A 20,406-nucleotide genomic window follows, 5' to 3' on the forward strand; every position below is an offset into this window, starting at 1 on the left:
TTTTTTTTTTCCATTTTGGCGAAATCAACGCCAAATCAGTGGTGGTTGGAGTAAACTCAAATTGATGACAGCAGCAGCGACGGCAGGGGCAGTGGCGGCGGTAATGCTTGTCACTGATACTCACAAATGTGTTGTCGCCCCGCTCCATGCCCACTCACCTCATTTTTTCGCCGCCCAGTTAGCATGTCGCACGCACTCAAATGACGCTAAATTCTGTTGATTAGATGCCCGGCAAATGCGGCCCTCTCGCTCCTCACCCCGCGCTCTACGCTCCTGAGGCCACCGCAGTTGTGCTGAGCGGTTGTAACTGCGGCATGTTTGCCTTTGAGTGTACTTTTACAGACGCGATACGCTTTGTTTTCCCTCTGCCCCGTGGCGAGCCTAAAGCTGTAAGCTGAATGTGTCACATAACGGTTCAGCTACGGCCCCTAATGAGAGCCTGACTATTTATTAGCAACAATCAGAGAAACAAAATGATATCAAAGTAGTTTGTGAAACTCTATTGCTCCAGGGACTCGTACAGTCCATAAAAGAGATTGTAATGTAAAAAGTTTACTCTCATAGAAATTTACGGAATTCGTTTTTTGTGGCTTAGGGCATCTGCTAGTCGAGCATTCTGGCAGATATACTTAACTAGATTTTGGAACTGGTCTCTAGTCAACATTTTGCGTGGAGGCCTAATTGACAAATCTGCTCTAAGCGAGCAAACGCGCATAGGCAAAGGCAGCCCTCAGTGCAAATATCAATACAGAGACACACGTATATGCACACACCCACACACAGACACACACAGTGCTGTGGCAAGCGCTAAAAGTGCGCCAGACTGTATGTGATATAAATTAACACAAGTATTTTACCTATGCCACACACACGCACACACACACACACATGCACACATGCACACACACAAGCCAACATGGCTATGCAAAATACATGCTAACAACCACTTAGTGCACACAGACAGCCACAGCTGTGCTCCCGAAAAACTGCAGCCCCAACCCGAATACGCTGGCTGATGAGCAACTATTTAAGAAATTACGAGCTGTTGCCACACAAAGGCGGGGAGGCGGGGAGGTGGGCAGGCGGGCATTTTATTTGCAACAATTTGAGGCAAGCAGAAATGCATGCGGGTGCGTTAAAAGTTGCCGAAACGTCGATTTGTGCTGGCTCCAAAAACTTTGCCAGCGCGACAGCCTGTGTAAATACACAAGTGAGGAATGAGGGGGGCAGGCAGCTGAAAGGTAAAGCCGAATATAGTACGGCAAATAATATGCACCCTCAGGTTGCCAATCAAAGTTTCCCGTTAATGATAGTAGGGTGGTGCAGTACTATAGCCTCTCCAGCTCGTGGGAGTAGCAACTTTATTTCTTTTCGCAACTTGCGCTGTGCTCCAAGCCGAACTCTTTCATCAGCAGTATTAATTCTCGTGCTCATCTTTTAAGCAAACAAAATGACTTCTGTGGCGGCTTTTTCGACTTAATGATGTGGTCGGGCCTGCACGTGAGCTCAACGCCAACTTTAGCCAATTCTGGAAAGTGGCAAAGCGAAAAAGGTTGAGTGGGTGTGGGAATTGTGGGCAAAGACAATATATTATATATTAGCTTGAATGGGGCCGGGCTTATGAACTCCTCTGAAATTAAATGTTATGCAAAGAAATATGAAGTCTGTCGCACAACTTTTATGTGTTGAAAAATTAAGTTGACATTCCAAAAAGTATTAAAAGAGTGTAAAAAGTTACGAGGAGAAGAACTTTGTATGTATGCAAGCAAACGTAAAAATTATAAAAAGTATAAATATTTAAGTTAAGAATACAATTTAATATATATAAATAAAACATACATTTTAAAATTTTATCAAAAATGATATGATATTATAATATAGACAAAATAAAGTATAAGCCATTTACTACCGCTTAATTATACACAAAATACGATATTAATTTAATTTTCGCTTTATTCACATTCTCAATCTCTCTCAATTACTCTTCCCAGCTAACTCACACAAGTTACACAATATAGAAATCCTCAGGGATCGACAGCTTAAAGCTGTTGAAGGAAATTCCTCGGACTTCGCAAAACACAATCTCTGCATGGATATATAAGGAAGGCAGATGTAGAGCTACAAAATGGCAAAAAGTCGAATACCTGAGTCGGCATTAATGAATGCAAGCCACGAGGTGCTGGTTGCAACTTAAATTGCTGCCGCTTCCGGCGGCTTTAAATGCCATTTCGTCACGCATAGAACGGCGTTGTATGCCAGGGTGCAGCTATTTTTGGATGTTGGCTGGATTGTCTTTAAAAGGGGTTGCCGCCGCACACATTGTCTTAGTTGGCCAATTGGGGCCCGGGGGGTGGTTAGTCCCGCTCCCACTCCTGATCACGCTCAATATGTCTGGCTGAACTGAGTCAGCAATTTGATTGCCAACTGCCGCTCGCTAAAGAGAGGAAGTAACTTTTCTTTTTGCCCTCTGCTGTTTGCTTCCGTTCCCCCCAACCAACACGCACACACACACACACACACACATACACATGAGCAAACTTAAACTTTAGCTTCATTTCGCGCTGTTGGGGTGGGGGTTGAGTTCATCCTTAGCGCATTCCAGCGACTGCCAGCGACTACACAAAATAAAACACTTGGGCGCTAAGGTTAAATTCCTCGGCGCGGCTGGCTGTTGCTTGGCAGGTAGCAGCTAAAAAGTGGGCGTGTCTGACACCTCTTTCGGTCTGGGCTGCCCCAGTTGCGCCCTCTTTTTAGAAATTAAAACTAAAACGTTGCAACATTTTCGCGCTATGTTTTCACTTTGTAGCACAGTCTCGTTGCCCCGCCCCCAGCACCGCCCCACACCCAGCTCCTGCCCCGTTGGGGGCTTGTCAATTATTGAAGCACCAGGTGGAAAATGCCCTACCTGCCTGCTATATCGTGTCGTCATCCTGGCTGCAAAAGGTGTGCTTTTAATTGTAGTCGTCGCTCGTTGGCCCTGGCATCGTCTCGATATTTAGCACAAAATGCCTCAGATCCAGAGAGCCCGCAGCAAGGCGCGGCTTCTGGCACAAATAGTTGTTATTTTTCACGTTGCTGTTGTTGTTGTTGTTGTTGTTGTTGTTGCTGCTGCTGCTGCTTGTTTGACTGCTTGTTTTGCAATAATTTAGAAACTTTCGCTGAATGTGTGCTTTTGCTTTTGTGGCGTGCTGCGGCAGGCAGCATGGAGCAGGGGGAGCAGGAGGAGCAGCAGCTGGCTAAAGCATTGCACTTCGCGTGTGCAGTTTACAGTTGGCGACAAAAGTTTATGCTCAATAACATAATGCTGGCCACGAGAATGCTGGCTAACCTGTTGTCTGAACAACTTCATGGGCCAAACACCTTTCATGAAGTTGATGTTTTGAGAGATGGAGACATGAGCTGAGAGATCTAAAGTCTTAACTCCTATCTCTGATATGGGTGTTTAAAGTTTAACATAATTTATAAATATGTATATATAAATATATAATATAGTAGTATTTCAGTAAACACAATTTCTTCTGTTATATTCACCCATCATTCTCTGTCTAGTTACAATTATAGCTCATTTATTTATCAGCATTTCCACGGCATTTCCCATATATTACACACAATACCTTCATTCAGCTCTTATCGCTTGCCTTTCGTATGAAATTCCATTGCCTCTACAACAACGACAACTGTGCTAGGCATCTACTTGTAGTGCTCAGTGTTAGCGCTCATCCAACTTTTCGCATTTGTCGCTCGCTCCGCGTTGCAGCTCGCCATTCAGAGCCTTTGCCTTTGAGATTTGCGTGTTTCGCTTAATGAAGAAGACAAATAATCGCGCAATTAAAGCCTTTTAGCTTTAAGCGCGAGTAAATAATTGCTGTGAGTGCAAAATGAAGCACGTACACACACACACACAGACACACGCATACATACACCCTATACATTCGCATTTACCCAGCAATGGCTGCACTAACAAATGGTAAATGTATTCAAACAACAAATCTTAATGGCACGCTAGAATGAATAGTAAACGAGCTCAGGGCGCTTAAGCGCAGCGACGAGCGGGGTGTGGGTGCGGGGATGTGGCAGCCAGCTAAGGTGCTAGAAGGGTAAACGTTTGATGGGGTGGCGGTAGGTGGCACGAATGATAGCAAGAAACTGACGATTGTTGGCTGCCTGCCTAGGCAAGACCCACGTTGGGTGACTAGACAGTCCATGAGTCGGGGCTAAGGATGAGCCGCCTCTCTTCCACATAGACCTTTACTGTCTCCCTCTCTCTCTCTCTCTCTCTCTCTCTCTCTCTCTCTCTCTCTCTCTCTCTCTCTCTCTTACACACACACTGTTGACTTGACTTGGCTTCCGTGCAAAAATTCTTAATTGCACCTGTGTACGCCGTTTTCCGCTGACGCTGCCTCGCCTGGAATATCTGGATAGCGACTCGGCGCCTCAGCTTGATGGTTTAGATTAACTGCCTGACAAGTAAACCCATCCCATACACACACTAGCACACTTTGCTACTGCTTCCGGGCGACTGTCAGTTGAATGTAGCAATCCGGCATAGAATGAGGCGCGCCTCGACTTGTAATTTTTTCACGGCTTATCCCTCACCCCAAGAGCCGTCAGAAGAGCCCTTGACTCACGTGCTCAGCACTCGTAATTATTTTTCTTATTGTTCGAATTAAATGCTCAACGATTTATGTGATTTTCCTATGGCGCTAGCTAAGATTTGTGCCAAAAGCATTACGGAAAACACAAACAAAAATATAAAACAACTGCGAAAAGAAAAGTTATTAATTGGCAATGCACGAGCCAGGTGGAACATTGACTGAGAGAGAGAGAGAGAGAGCGCGAGACAGAGAGAGCGAGAGAGAGACGTATAGAGAGTTTTGAGAAAACTCTTTGCGGTTTTTGCATTTCTTTTCTTTTTTGCACTGACACTTGGCATAATTATTGCATTCGGAAATTGAATTTTGCAACGGAAATTGATTTGATAACCAAACTGAGATGACAACGAAAATTTATTTTGTTCCATTTATCACTTGAAGTGTCAGCGCGGGCTCAATGCCCATTTTTGCATAAATTCGCCATGCTGCGAAGAAACATATGTATATAAGTTGAAGTTAAGACTTCAGGTGCATTTATCATATATAATTTCAAGTCCTATACATATCATCATCAAGCATGTTTCAATATAGTCCTCACGTCGAATGGACTAGAAGAAACTAAACGTGATTGCCTAATGGAGCTAAATTCATTTAACTATTTTTATACCATTTGCTAGTTCGCATAAAGCACTTTCTTAACTTGGATAGTTGTCTCGCTAGAGTGCAGTTGAGCACTTGGAGCTGAAAGTTTTCAACTAGAATTCTTAAGCAATTTTGCTATATGGCAGCATAAGTGCGAGCGCACATTATTTACAAACTTTGTTGATGACCTTTTTGTGTGCGGGCCGTGTTAAATTCAAATTTATTTGTAGCTACTGAAATTGATAACATAACTTTCTTCAGGTTTCCGCATCGTTAGCTCGTTATGCAGCGGAAAGTTTTATATTTCAACAAAATTTTACAATTTCCCAATGCTACCATGCTCGAGTCGGAGAAACATAGTCTGCTCCCGAAGTGCCTCGCACGTCTTCTCTACGCCGTCCGCGGCGAAAATTGTGCCGAAAATTGTCATTCGAAAGGCGATGCTGAGGCGTTTGGTTAGCTCTTCGGGTGATGCTGGCTGCTGCTGCTGCTGGTGATGCTGGCTGCTGGTGCTGTCTGTGCCCTGCTCCAGTGCCAAGTCATAAATTACAAAGCGAGTCATTGGAAAAGAAGCCGCCGACGCAGCCAACACCAGAACGTAACAGCGCCTCCGTATCCGCGTCCATTGCTGAAGTTTCAGCCACTTTTTGGCTACTGAAAATTGTTAAATTTATGCATTTGATTATTTGATTTGTTAGTTGCTGCTGATGTAATTTATTTGCCCAGCATCTCTCGGCATTAAAGCAACGCGACAATTGACTTTGCTTAAAGTTGACCTGACCCCCAACCATTGTGAAGCACTTTGCCAGAAAGTCGTATAAATGTTTATTAGACTAAACGAAATGTGTGTGTGGGTTTCCCCATTTTCCCCCGCTCTTACGCCCTTACCAACTACACAACACACATTTAGCAGCGCAGAATCACCCACTTATACACTCCATTTGAAAATATGACAATGCTGTCTCTTTACATATTCAATGCTTTTAGCCCCCCTCATCGAGCGTGTGGCCAGAGCTGGGATATGAATTTACTTTTGGGCAGCTGCTGCTGAAAACCAGAAAAGGTACAGCGCCAGCAGTTTTTCTTATCAAGTGGTTGGGCTTTGGATGCTGCAACTATTCGCAACAAAGGGCCACGTTGATGAGATACTGGAGGAAAGTGGCTTCAAACGAGCGACAGAGCGCCAAATTCCGCTAACAATAACTGTTAAGTGCCATAAAGATATCCTATACTCACCTATGGAGTAAAAGGGCAAATTAGTTCTCTTGAAGTAGATGTTAATGACGGAAAAGGTGTTTACATTTTATGCTATATGGTTTTGGGCAGAAGTATAATTAAAAACAGTTTCAATAGGTTCCCAAGTACCATAGTAAATATTTACGTAGGGTCAAGGGTACAGAGGGGGAGGAGAGAGATTTCACGCCTTGCTAAGCATTATTTATTTATTTATTAATATGTATATTTTATATTTTATATTTTATATTTTATATTTTATATTTTATATTTTATATTTTATATTTTATATTTTATATTTTATATTTTATATTTTATATTTTATATTTTATATTTTATATTTTATATTTTATATTTTATATTTTATATTTTATATTTTATATTTTATATTTTTTATTTTATATTTATATTTTATATTTTATATTTTATATTTTATATTTTATATTTTATATTTTATATTTTATATTTTATATTGTATATTGTATATTTTTTATTTTGTATTGTATATTTATATTTTTAATTTTTTATTTTTTATTCTTCTTTAATTTACATATCTATATCTCATACTCAATCTACCTCTCTGAGAGTATCGAGTGCAGGGTATATATAAAGTGCACGCATATGACATCTTAGCGCTGGCAGCATATGATTCGAATCGACACAGTGCGACCCTTTGCCACTTTTGCTGCCATCGCTCTCCACCCACCATCCCTCAGCCCTTGGGCAGCTCAGTTCGCTTTCATAACTCTCTCTTTCGCTATGTCGCTTCGGTCTCATTTCTTGACTGTCGCAGTAAAATTTCAATTGAACCAAAGAAGAACAGAAAAGAGAAAGAAATGCCAAATGCTGAAGCATTCGCTTTCATTTTGCTGCCGCAACTAATTCGCACACCATAACAACATGTGTGCGTGAGTGTGTGTGCGAGTGTGGGTGAGTGTGTTTGTTCATAACATGAAGTAAACAGGATAATAGCAATAAAATATAAGCGCCAGTCGCGCAGGATTCAAAACGAAATGATTGCAAGCTCTGGGGTTGGGTTGGGTCTGGTTTGGTTTGGTTTGGTTTGGGTTCTCGGTTGACGATTTTGGCTTCTGGTGGGGCTGAGCTTCGACTCTTCTTGTCACAACAACATAAGTTTGACTGTTTTGGCCCCGCATTTTTATGGCCCGTTCGCGCTTTTATATCTACAACAATGGCACGAACAACAATCGTTTGCATGCTTTCCAATTGTATTTGTTGTTGACTTTTGTTTATTTGGCCTTTTTGTTATATTTTTGTGCCGTTTGACAGTGTCTCCCGTCCACCCTTCCGCACAACTATGCGAATATGACAAGGGACACCCGAGCAGCAACTGTGACGTAATATGCCCAATAAGTATGTCCTGAAATTGGTTTACTCTGCAGCTGACTTGGCGTTTGCCTCGGCTATGAAAATTTATTAAAAATCTATGCCGGAAGCGTTATGAATTGAAATTATGTAATATTTTGCTTAGGGCTGTAATCGAGTTTGAGTGAGACTTGCAATTGATTTTAACTGTCGAAGTCACCATATGAATTTCAAAAGGATTGCAGATGAAAAGCTTTATTCGTTTTCACTTACTGCAGATGTTCTTTATAGTTTCATTCATTTAGCTTTAACATTATATATATATTTGTATAATAATGTGAAATATGTTTCATATTTTGAATAAACTCTTTAAAATATTTATTTATTTAAATATTTTTATTATTATGTTTTTTTTAAGAATCATTTTAATTCTTGAATCCCATTTATTTTTAAATCAATTTAACGTTTCAAAGACACAATTCTTTTTTCAATGCTTCAATTTATTTTTGTAACAGTATTATATTATTTTACTATTTTAGTGAACAAATGTATTTTTATTAAATTTTCAATGCTTCTTTCTTTTTTTTATTATCACAAGCCAATACACCCACTTGATAAAAACAAATTTTCATATAATGATAAACAAAAGTAGCCCAAGGTCTTATTTTTCCCAAGTACCCGTCTGACAATTTAAGTAAATTGTAATTAATGTTTAATTAATTCATTTGTAATTTAAAATTGATGATTTTTATTAATTTGCAATATTCTTTTATATTCATGCAATTAAAATTTATGGAAAAGCCGTTGAATTTCCATGTCAAAACCAGCCGCAAAATAATTTACAAATGTAAAAAAAATTTGCATAGAGAATAACAATTGGATATTTGTTTAATTATTTTGGAATATTTGAGTGATGGATGATGAATGAATGCAACGAAATAAATTACAAATAAATGCAATTTTACCAATTTATGTACAATTCCTGATTGTTCGGGCCGCAAATGGGGAGTGTAGCAAGGGCAGATGAATTATGCGCCACAATCGAAACCACAAAATTGTAAGAGCCTCCAGCAAAGTGGTTTAGGGCTATGCCCAGTCTGCCATGTGAAGCGCCAATATTTACTTTGGCTACATTTGCAAATGGAGCATTACGAAAATAAACAAATTTTCATAAATGACAAGTACAAAGGGTGCACGAGCAGCAGCAGCAGCAGCAGCAGCAGCAGAGGGGCGCGGGGAGCTGGTGGGGCAAACGGCAGAGCAATCGCAGATGGAGCAGCACCAAAAGCCCCACAAAGGATGCCCTGCTGACAATGTGTATGTGTGTATATGTATGTGTGTGTGTGTTTATCTACGAAAAATTTTCAATTTGAACGACGTTTCAGGCAATGGACGAGGCGGGTCTGCAATTGGGGCATGTAAATTGTCGCAGCAGCAATCGCAACAGCAGCAGCCGCAGCAGCAGTGGCAGCAGTGGCAGCAACAACAGCAGCAGCCGCCATCAGGATGAGGCAGGCAACGGCAATGAAACAGGGAAATCCTTGATAGTCGATATTATTTTTCTTACGGCGCTCCATTTGTTCCTTGGCTGCAATTTGTCAACTTTGCTCGCCCGTTCGCCATTCCCGAATCGATTTCCATTTTATTGCCAAATAATGTGTTTTTTTCTTCCTCCCTCTGCCCTCTTGCTACCCTTCGATTGCGTCATGTTATTTATAGAGGCGGGCCGCTAAAAAGGGGTTGCGGCTGCAGCAGCAGCAGCATCAGTAGCAGTAGCGCAAAATGTAAGGTATGAATTGCATGTCAAAATGTTTTATTGGCTAACCATTTTTTATGCAATTTGATAATCAGATGCGCAATAAATCGACGCCCAAGGTGTTCGTTCGCCAGCGTCAACCTGCTGCCAACTTATCGGCCATGGAGTCGACTTTGACTAATAGTGCCTAGTTGAAACTTGGGGAGCGCAACGCATTGGGGATTGCTGGTCGCGGCAGCCAGAACCAGCCACCTGGTCAAACTAATTAAGGGCCAAACAATGGGCTCAAATACATAAATCAATCAAACACAAAACAACTTGACGAGTTTCATGTCGCCCATTCGCCCACTCCCGAATAACAAAGGACCCCTACAATGATTAATCGCACTGCAGGAATTGCAAATGCGTTTGAATACCCTCTCCAGCCAAGCGCCATAGCAGACAGAAATGCGAGACTCTAGCTGAGATAAGATATTAGACAATATAGTCAATTAGGCGTGATTAGAGTTGCTTAGCAGAGAAAAAGATATACGTGAAAGATATCCGTGAGAACCAGCCATAGATCTGAGTGTAGTCAGGATTAGACTTATAGTTTTTGCAAAGCCTAAGTGAAAGAATTACCTGTTATTCATGCTCTACTTTTATTACCTATATAGCCTGCCATCGATCTGTCAAATTTGTCTGTATTATGTCTGCTAATTTGAATTTGTTTCCCTCTAAGCTTCAGGTTAGTCTAGCTGGGTGGCACAAATATTTCACAAATTAAATATCTAAATGATACCGTTTGTCATGTTCTCGTAATTGGATCAGCAAGGGTAAGTAAGCAGCGACCCTATTTTGCCTGCCTGCTCCTTGCTCCTCACTCCTCACTCCACCCGTTCTCCTTTTTTCGGTGTCTTTCGGGAGCATTCACGCTAATTAGCCCGGGGCACCCAGATCCAAAACCAGATCTGACGCAGACGAAGGACAACTTGTTTTGCTTTGTTCGCTTGCAGCGCCAACATCAGCTCGAGCTGAAGTTTTTTATTTCAAAATAAATTCACGAATTGTAAATAGCTTTAGTGCGCATTATTTTGCGGATTATGCGCACGCCCTGGCATTGGGCACACGCCCACACAGAGGCGTTACGCCCCGCTCTTGTTTACTCTTTGCCATGACAAATGCCTCGACATAAATCTCAGACGGCGCACCACTAAATCCGCCGCCCACCGTCATTTAGCCCGCCGGTCAGCCAGGCAACGGCTCCGGCTCCGGCTCCGGCTCCGGCTCTACGGGCTGGCAAAAGTTAATCAACATTTCATTAATTAATTTCTTTAAAAATGTCTTTTGTCGCTGTCGTCCTTATTCTCTAGTCGTCGTTCTCGTCCTAGTCCTCGTCCTCGTCGTCGTTCTCATTGCCGGCAATGTTTGAGAAAAATGACTTCAGCTAGACGACTTGATAGCGGCCGAGGATTGGAGACGACTCGGACGCGACTTGGTCGCTCTTTAGCAAATTATGTAAATTGGTTAAAAGCTTTTCCGGTTTTGAATTAGCAGCATCATCAGCAGCATTACGAGATATTATTCTTCACAACTTTTCTGAGTTATTTTGAGCAATTTAGTTTGCCATTTAGCCGAGGCCCTATTACATGGACAGGAACCTCATCATTGAATGGATTGAGGATGATATTAGTTTAATTTATATTGACTTACATTTTAATTATTATTGTATGCTATATATATTATTAAAAACGTTCAATATATTTATATTTGTATTCATTTATTGTTTAAATATCATTGATTTAAAAAAAAAAAAAAAAATTGTAATTTAAATATTATTATTATTAAAAAAATTATTTAATATAGAAAAATATTTCTATTAAATAATTTAGGAGAAAAAAAATTTTTTCATCTGTTTGATACAAACCTATCTTAAATAAACTTTATCTATAATAAAGGCATAGAGCTAAGCAGTAAATGAATAACATCTACCCATAATCTTCACGATTCCATAAAATCCACTCAGAACCTATTCAAATCGGGCTATAGTTAGCTCAGTTTGGAGTATAGTAAGATGATATATGATAAGCAAGGCAATCAGGCTTGATGCGGCGCCTAATATTATGATTTATGAAATATCATGGCTATGGCATGGCTCAGTCAGCTGAACTGAACTGGTTGCCATAGCCATAGCAGACCCCCCTGGCACCTACTAATTGAGTTTTGTGTTATGCCATTGCGAACACAAATCGATATGGTGAAAACTTGTGCTGAAACGAAGCATTTGAGTGCTTGTGCCAATTAGGAATGCGGCGTGGAAATGCAGTGAGATTTCATTAAATTTCATTAGAGAATGTGATTCGCAAAAGATGGAAGGAGCAAGAGAGAGAGAGAGAGAGATGGAGAGAGAGAGGCAAAGGAGAAAAAGCCTCTGGGCAATTGGTGTCTGGACATTGAATGGCGCAGAGTGAGAGTGTGAGAGAGAGAGGGGGTGAGTGGAGAAAGGAGCAGAGAGGAGAGAGGAGAGAGAGAGAGAGGGGCAGAGAGGAGAGAGAGAGAGACACCGACTTGACGACACTGAAAGTGCATTTAATTAAGCACGCAAAGCTGCAAAGGCTGTTCAGCTGACAGGCGGAGGGTGGGTGGCGGGTGGCGTGGGGTCAACAAGAAATGAATCAAAACAATTGTAAATACTGAAACACAAAAGCAATTAGTGACACACAAAGCGGAAGTGCAAAAAGTGAAGCTGTTGAAAATAACTCGACAGAACAAAAAAAAAAAGTATAAAAATAAATAGAAAAGGAAAGAGAGAAAAACAGGCAATCACTGCAGAAGAGGCGGGGCATCAGGGGCTGTTGTCTATGTGCAATTGGGGCAATGGGGGCAATGAGTGCACAAGGCGCCAAAATAAACAAGGCGCAGTGTTTGTTATGCTGCAGCGTGCAGATCGAGAGACGGCGGAACGTCGGCACGTTGGCGGAACAGTGAGCCAGCCGAGAGTCGTGGCAACTGCCGCAACTGAAAAGTGGCCAATGTAAATCTAATTAAAAGCAAAACAAAAGCCACTCTCAACATGCCACTCAAATTATAATGCATACACAGGCCGAGCCCGAGCACGGGCGAGGGGCGTGTGACAGAATTGTAGGCGCGGCAGACAGTGGTACAGTTAGAAATGTTTTTATTCAAAGCATACATGAAACGCAATTTGAGATGGTTTATTCCAAGCTCACATCAACAGAGATCAGTAGCGCATATCCTCACAATCAAGGCGATCCAATCGTAGAAATAACTGCTCCTTGATCCAAAGCTTGTTGTGGGGCGTGTACATGTTGGAGCCGTCTTGCAGCACCACGCAGGAGATGTCCTCCAGGGTGTCTAGAAAGTTGAACAGCTCCAGTAGGTAGTTCTTGTTGTCCACGTAAAAGTTCTTAAGCCTCATGAAACCCTCGAAAATGCGGCAAAGGGCGTCCATGCAATCGTCAATGCTTTGATACTCGAGATAAGTACGGGAAGCCCAATGATGCGTCGATTGCAGCAGCACAATTATGTGGGGCATGCCGAAGACTTTTTAGGTTGTTAAAATAGTTTCAGGAAATCAAACGTCAAACTAAATGTCAATCGGAATCGATGCAATTTTGTTTGACAAGAGAGTCAGCGCCAACTATGACTGAGGGAATATTTAAATTAAATCTATGAGCAGCTGGAATTAACATTTAATTAATCTACTATATCTAAGCATTGTATTTTAAGTGTATTCATTTAGCGAGCTTGTGCCCACTGTGCAGCGTTCACAATGAACCAGCGACAAATGCTAACACGGAAATGCATAGAATTCCATGGAGCAGGCGCTGGGAGATGTCCACATAGCGCCCCTACTCCAGCTGCCTGCGACCCATGAGCGAGTCCGAAATGACGTTCGTCTGTGCGTCGCGTCGAGGCGCGTCGTTGGCCTCTGCCAGGAGTCGACGTGGCCAGAACTTGGCGATGGCATTCGGTGAGGCCTTTGGCACGTGAAGCGAAGTTGTCGCATCGTTTGCCAAAATCCGCATTAAATTTATGCAGTTTTGTTGTACGACAAACGTAGCTAAAATATCGCGACGGGCGCGTACTGTGAGCCGGTGCCAAGCTTTTTGGGATGGCACTGGCTATGACGGTGCTGGCAAACTTTTTGGCCAATGCCAACGGTTCATCCGGCCCAGGTTTTAGCTCGTTTGCCACTTGGCAAGGCGCCTCAATGCGCCGCACAGCCAAGAAATCAGGCAAAGGAAAACAAACCCGACCCCACAACAAACAACACATCGGGCCTTGCCCATTTTGGCTGTGATTTTGCAATTAAATAGATTTAAAAAAAGAGTGGAGCTGAGATACGAGGGGCGAGCATAGGTTGCCTTGCAGTAGAGTTCAATGACAAATTCATGTATGCCCAGCTATATAAAGACACATTTGGAAAGACTATTTATACGCCGCCTTCTGCATCATTTGCAGTACATTTGGCCAGCCCAGAAAAGGGCGTCTATATAAGACGTATTCTTCTGCTGGCGACATTAAATATACCAGAAGTCTATTTAGTATATACTTTTTATTATATTTTTAATGACCGCATTTCTCGGCTATTTATATATAAATGTCTTGACAATCCGCAATTTATGGCATCATTTGAGCTCACAAAGTGCACTTAATAGACTTTTCAATTGATCGCTTTTCATAATTTATTGCTCTTAGAGTATTGAGTAAAAGAACTGAAAGAAAACCCATATTTGAATACTACTACTACTCTATAAGCTCTAAGCTCTAACTTATCTGATCTCTTATCTCTAGCTTACTAAGCTCTACCTCTACCTCTACCTCTACCTCTACCTCTACCTCTACCTCTACCTCTACCTCTACCTCTACCTCTACCTCTACCTCTACCTCTACCTCTACCTCTACCTCTACCTCTACCTCTACCTTTACCTTTACCTCTACTTCTACTACCAACTCTACCTCTACCTATTTTCTACCTCTACCTCTAACTCTAATTCTACATCTACATCAGTTGATGATGTACCTTACTTAGCTCTACCTCTATTATATTATATAGCTTACTTAGCTTTACCTCTACTTTTACACCTAGATCTATGGTATTATGTTGCATACTAAGCTTAACCTCTAGGCCTACGTCTCCATCTAACTCTACCTCTTTCTTCTGTTTATTAGATTATATATGGATCACTTTCCATTTTCAGTTAATATTCTAGTATATTCCATATCTATTGCATTAAAGCAATTAAATTTATATTTTTCACATTTTTGCATTGCATTCATGCCACATTTCCAAGCCAATATAGTTCGACTGCTGTTGCAAGATGGAAAACAATAGCTTCAATAAAATGCAAGCTATATTTGTTGGTAATTCCAGACTCATTCTATGTCAATGCTATTGTATTTGTCATTGACAATTGACAGAAGTGTGGTGCTAGAAAGAGAGATGAAAGAAATATATGGAAAGAGAGACAGAGATATGCTGCGGGCTGCACTATAGATATGCTGTTTGTCTGTTCCTGCCTCTGTGTGCGTATGTGTGTGTGTGTGTGTGTGTGTGTGTGTGTGTGTGTGTTTGGCGCACTTTATTCTGCCAGCGGGCACATTGAAACATTTGAGTGAATTTATTAACGCGACACATATATGACATTTGACACATTGTACGAGTTCCGCTCTCTGCGTATGAATACGCTGTTCCTGTGACTGAGTGAGTGTGTGATGCGCACGTGTGCGTGTGTGTGTGTGTGTGTGTGTAGGTGTTTGCTAGTCGCATTAGACGATGCATAGCACGTGTTACACTTGCTCGCTGCATGCTCTGCCCCTCCCTCGCCCGCTGCTGCTGTCAACGTTGCGCTCATAAATCGCAAATTATACACGCAGCCACGCCTACGCAGCAACAACGCCCCCCCGCAGCCTCCCACCAAGCCAACACGCATGCTTGCCGAGGTTTGGCTTTTGTGCATGCGAGTGTGTGGAAGCTTTCTTTGTTCCACTAGCACCGGCCCCATCTAGTCCCATCTGGCTCCTGGCTCCTGGCTCTCCGCTCTGTGCATCAATGCGCTGTACAAAATGGAAAATGCACTCGGAAATTCGAACGCTCAACTTCACACATTGTCTGCGTTTTATTGCATTAGTCGAATGTGTGACTTCAATAGCTGTTGCTGTCTCTCTGTCCACGTTGCTGTTGTTGTTGCTGTTGTGGTTGTTGTTGAGCGGGCGATGCTATGACACCGCGCTATGTCCAAGTTTAAAGTTGACAATAAACAACAGCAGGAAAATTCTGATATTTCAGCAACGAGCATTTCAATGGACGCTAAATATTTCTGTCACTGGCAGGCAACAATTTTAGAGAAATGTTTTTCTTATTTTGTTTTATTTGATGTGACTTTTTATTTACATTTTTTTTATATAATGGCCAGTCATAAATATTTAAGCACTGTTTTAAATATTGACCAACTACAACCTTTTTAATCGAATTCCCCAAATTATATTTGCCATGGAATGCATTTTATATGAAAATCGTTTCGAAGCAAGCGGCTACAATGGACTTCCGATTCGTAGGTCAGAGCAAAGTAAAATTTCTTTAAAAGTTGTTGTTGACACAATCGACAAATTATATTGCCGGATTTGTCAGAGTGTAAGTCTGTAAATGCCATTTTCTTATATCGTGCACGACAACTGAATGGAAAGACTATTGAAGCTGAAGCTGCTTTCCGGCTTTTTATACCCTGAACCCATTGAAAATGGGAAATCAGGGTATAATGGTTTTGTGAAAAAGTATGTAACGGGCTGAAGGAGGCGTGGCAGACCCCACAAAGTATATATATTCTTGATCAGCGTGACGAGCTGAGTCGATATAGCCCTGTCCGTCTGTCCGTCTGTCCGTCCGTCCGTCCGTCCGTCCGTCCGTCCGTCCGTATGAGTGCGTCGATCTCAGAAGTTATAAGAGCTAGAGAGCTGAAATTTGGCATGCATACTCGTGTGTACCATACGCAGTACGAGTTTGCTTTATTTTTTCGATAAATTGTCCGATAACTTTTTTATCGAGAATAATCGAAAAATTGATTTTGTTTTTTTAGCCTAACTTGAACCTTTTTAGACCTGGAGTCTTCAAATTTGTGTTGTATATAAAGTTAATCGATACAAAGATTTCGTAATTTTTAGATTATGGATACCACGCCCCCTTCTCCCCAAATTTGTAAAAAACGCATTTCAAGTACTAGAGACTTGTGCTTTAGAATGCACACACATATTTACCATATGATTACACTCTGAAAGTTTCATTAAGATCATATGTTTACAAAAGAAATTATTCGACAAATAAATTCTCGTAATATTGCCCACACTGCAGCGCAGCCCAAGCACAGTCGCTGCTTACTGCGCAGTTAGCAGAGCGCAGGCTTATGCGTGCGTGTGGATGCATCTGTATGTATGTGTGCCTAAAAGAAGTGCAGAATGATTAGAATATCAGATTAGAGGGTTCAGGGTATCTCCTAGTCGAGCAGTCTCGACTAGAGCTTTCTTACTTGTTATACCCTGAACCCATTGAAAATGGGAAATCAGGGTATAATGGTTTTGTGAAAAAGTATGTAACGGGCAGAAGGAGGCGTGGCAGACCCCACAAAGTATATATATTCTTGATCAGCGTGACGAGCTGAGTCGATATAGCCCTGTCCGTCTGTCCGTCCGTCCGTCCGTCCGTCCGTCCGTCCGTCCGTCCGTCCGTCCGTCCGTCCGTCCGTCCGTCCGTCCGTCCGTCCGTATGAGTGCGTCGATCTCAGAAGTTATAAGAGCTAGAGAGCTGAAATTTGGCATGCATACTCGTGTGTACCATACGCAGTACGAGTTTGCTTTATTTTTTCGATAAATCGTCCGATAACTTTTTTATCGAGAATAATCGAAAAATTGATTTTGTTTTTTTAGCCTAACTTGAACAGTTTTAGACCTGGAGTCTTCAAATTTGTGTTGTATATAAAGTTAATCGATACAAAGATTTTGTAATTTACAGATTTTGGATACCACGCCCCCTTCTCCCCCAATTTGTAAAAAACGCATTTCAAGTACTAGAGACTTGTGCTTTGGAATGTACACACATATTTACCATATGATTACACTCTGAAAGTTTCATTAAGATCATATGTTTACAAAAGAAATTATTCGACAAATAAATTCTCATAATATTGCCCACACTGCAGCGCAGCCCAAGCGCAGTCGCTGCTTACTGCGCAGTTAGCAGAGCGCAGGCTTATGCGTGCGTGTGGATGCATCTGTATGTATGTGTGCATAAAAGAAGTGCAGAATGATTAGAATATCAGATTAGAGGGTTCAGGGTATCTCCTAGTCGAGCAGTCTCGACTAGAGCTTTCTTACTTGTTTTTTCTGGCCTTTTCTCGGCTCCTAACTAAGTCATAAAATATATAGTGTCGCACGAATGTGTATTGGTGCTTTTCTTTTGAATTTGTATTTATTCAAATATTCAAACAATGTTGGCCAAGCATAAAGCATGCCATGACACGCAGTGCGTATGCGCTGCATGGAATTGGCTTTATTGAAAATCGTATGAAAATCAATTTACCAAAGCGCCAGGACTTGCTGAGCGCCATAAAAGTCAAAAGAGCCAACTCACACTAGCTTCAGTTCCATCTGCGATCCAGTTCCATCTCCCCCTCCCCTCGACAGTATATCAACGAGCAATGCGCACTTGAACTGCGCTGCAGCAGCAGCAGCGGCAGCAGCAGCAAGAGAAGCAGCAGCGATTTGCTATCAATTTTAATATCACATAAAACTAAAGGCAGCCCAGAAAGGCAGCGGGCGCGAAAAACAACGACGAGCAGACCTCAAAGCCATGCGATGGGGTTCAACTATTGAAATTTTATCAAGTGCACATAAAACTCAAAAAGCCATGATGATGTCGACTGGGGTGGGGTGCGATTGGGGATGGCACTGGCGAAAGGGTAACAAGCGGGCAGCAGGCAGCGAGGAGCTGGCAGCAGGCAACGGAGGGCTGGCAGGGTGCTGGTAACGAGCGGTCGCTGCAACTATTGTAAAACATTGACAATTTCCGTCACATCTCTGGGGCTAGTGCAAAATGGCAAATCAATAAAAACAAATTGAACTGGAATTCAATAATAAAATATATATGTACGCATACATACATATACACATGCCACATAAAAAAGCGGGCTTGAGCTGGAGCTGTGCTGTGAAATCAGCACAACTAAAGCAAAACTTTAACAATGTTTTTAAAAAGATATACTCGCTGTGCATGCTGTACGTGATCCCACGCCGCCTTTGCAATGGATTAGGGCAATTGAAGCTGAAGTGGCGGGTGGGCCAATGGAGTTTGGGGGCTTGGGGCTTGGGGCTCGGGGCTTGTGACTTGGGAGCCAAGCTTGGTTGATTGGGGGTCGGTAGGTTGACGATGAAGTCAAGTCAAGTGCGACTTGGCAACTTCTGTGCTGCGGCTGCTGACGCTAATAAAAGCTAAAATCAATGCCAATAAGTACATGTGAGTGTGTATGTGTGTGCCTTGCGTGTGAATGTGTGTGTGTGTGTGTCAAACGCGATAAAATTTGGTCAGCATAAGGTTCAAATACTTTTATAAGGTGCTGTGGAAATGTATTTGTTGATTGCCCGGGTTTGGTTTTTATTTGCAGCTCGTTGTGCTCTCTATTTGCTTTTTATTTTGGCTTCTGCCTTTTTTGTGGTCAACTCGTTGCTAGCCAGGAAATTGCCAAACACATGCACAGAACAATCCAACATGAAAAAGGTCGATCGTGTGAGCCAAAAGAAATGCCAGTCTACACACATGGCTAATGCCCTCGCCCATACGACCCACATGAGTTAGTTCGGGCTTGTTGGTTTCATTTGCTGCACGAAACTGTGTGTGCGTGCGTGTGTGTGTGTGTGCGCCTGGGCAACAGCTTGGCAAAAACTAAACCACTGCGTTCATAAAAAGAAGCAAGAGAAAAACCAGCTCATCCAAATATAAACAACCACATCAATAAAGCAAAATTTTAATATAAATAACAAAAGTTTAATATTGTTCGAGTTCGAGCCCCTATATTAGCCATGTATGTATGTGTATGTGTATGTGTGTGCGTGTGTGTATGTGTGTGATTTTTGGTTTATGGGCTGTGTAAATTGCTGGACAGCAGAGTATTTGAGAAATTATACGAATTGAGTTGCTGCAATCGAAGCCGAACAAACAAAGCTGTAAATTTGTTGCCGAACTGCAGCAGAGAGCATGACAGCTGAATTTAGTAAATCTCAAATGGTTTATTTTATCTTTGCTTTGAAACGATGGCTTAATAAAAAGCCAATTTGATTTGATCACAACAAATTTTGCTGAAAGAGCTAAATTACACAGTGTGTAATACACACTTGAGTATTATTATTGCATTGATAACTTTACACAATATTATGAACGTAAAATAAATTTATATATTAATCAAATGAATATATAAATAATTTATTGAATTTATGTTCAGTTCATAATAATATAATGATTTCTATTTTAAATTTAAAAATTGTATTTCTTTATAAATTACATTTTTACATTTCCAAAGATCATTCAAATAATACTTTTATAAACTCTTTAGTTTATATAGTGAAAATATATACTTCATAAAAAATCCAAATATGCATGTACATCTATATATATTATACGAAATACTAGAATATATATAAATATAATACAAAATAAAATATAAATGAAAAATAATTAATTTAAGCAATATTTATGAAGCTTATAAATTTAAGAATAATGAAAAATTATTTCTATGCTCATAAGCACGTAACCTAGACGGAATAAAATATTAAATAAAAGGTGTATGATAGAATAAACCAAAATAGACT

At 41.2% G+C, this 20,406-nt stretch overlaps 1 protein-coding gene across 1 annotated transcript; it reads right to left on the reverse strand.

The window, feature by feature from the left end:
- Nucleotides 1–12,769: 12,769 nt before the first annotated feature.
- LOC149269653 (protein enhancer of rudimentary-like) lies at nt 12,770–13,084 on the reverse strand. Its single transcript, XM_089466140.1, has one exon. The coding sequence runs from the start codon at nt 13,082–13,084 to the stop codon at nt 12,770–12,772; it is 315 nt and encodes a 104-aa protein (XP_089322266.1).
- Nucleotides 13,085–20,406: the final 7,322 nt, after the last annotated feature.

This window comes from Drosophila arizonae, chromosome 3, assembly GCF_054131065.1.
Source record: "Drosophila arizonae isolate 15081-1271.41 chromosome 3, UAZ_ARI_1.0, whole genome shotgun sequence".
NCBI classification, from domain to species: domain Eukaryota; kingdom Metazoa; phylum Arthropoda; class Insecta; order Diptera; family Drosophilidae; genus Drosophila; species Drosophila arizonae.

Coding starts and splice junctions, on each gene's coding strand:
- LOC149269653 (XM_089466140.1), bottom strand. CDS start 13,084: ATGCCCCACATAATTGTGCTGCTGCAATCGACGCATCATTGGGCTTCC.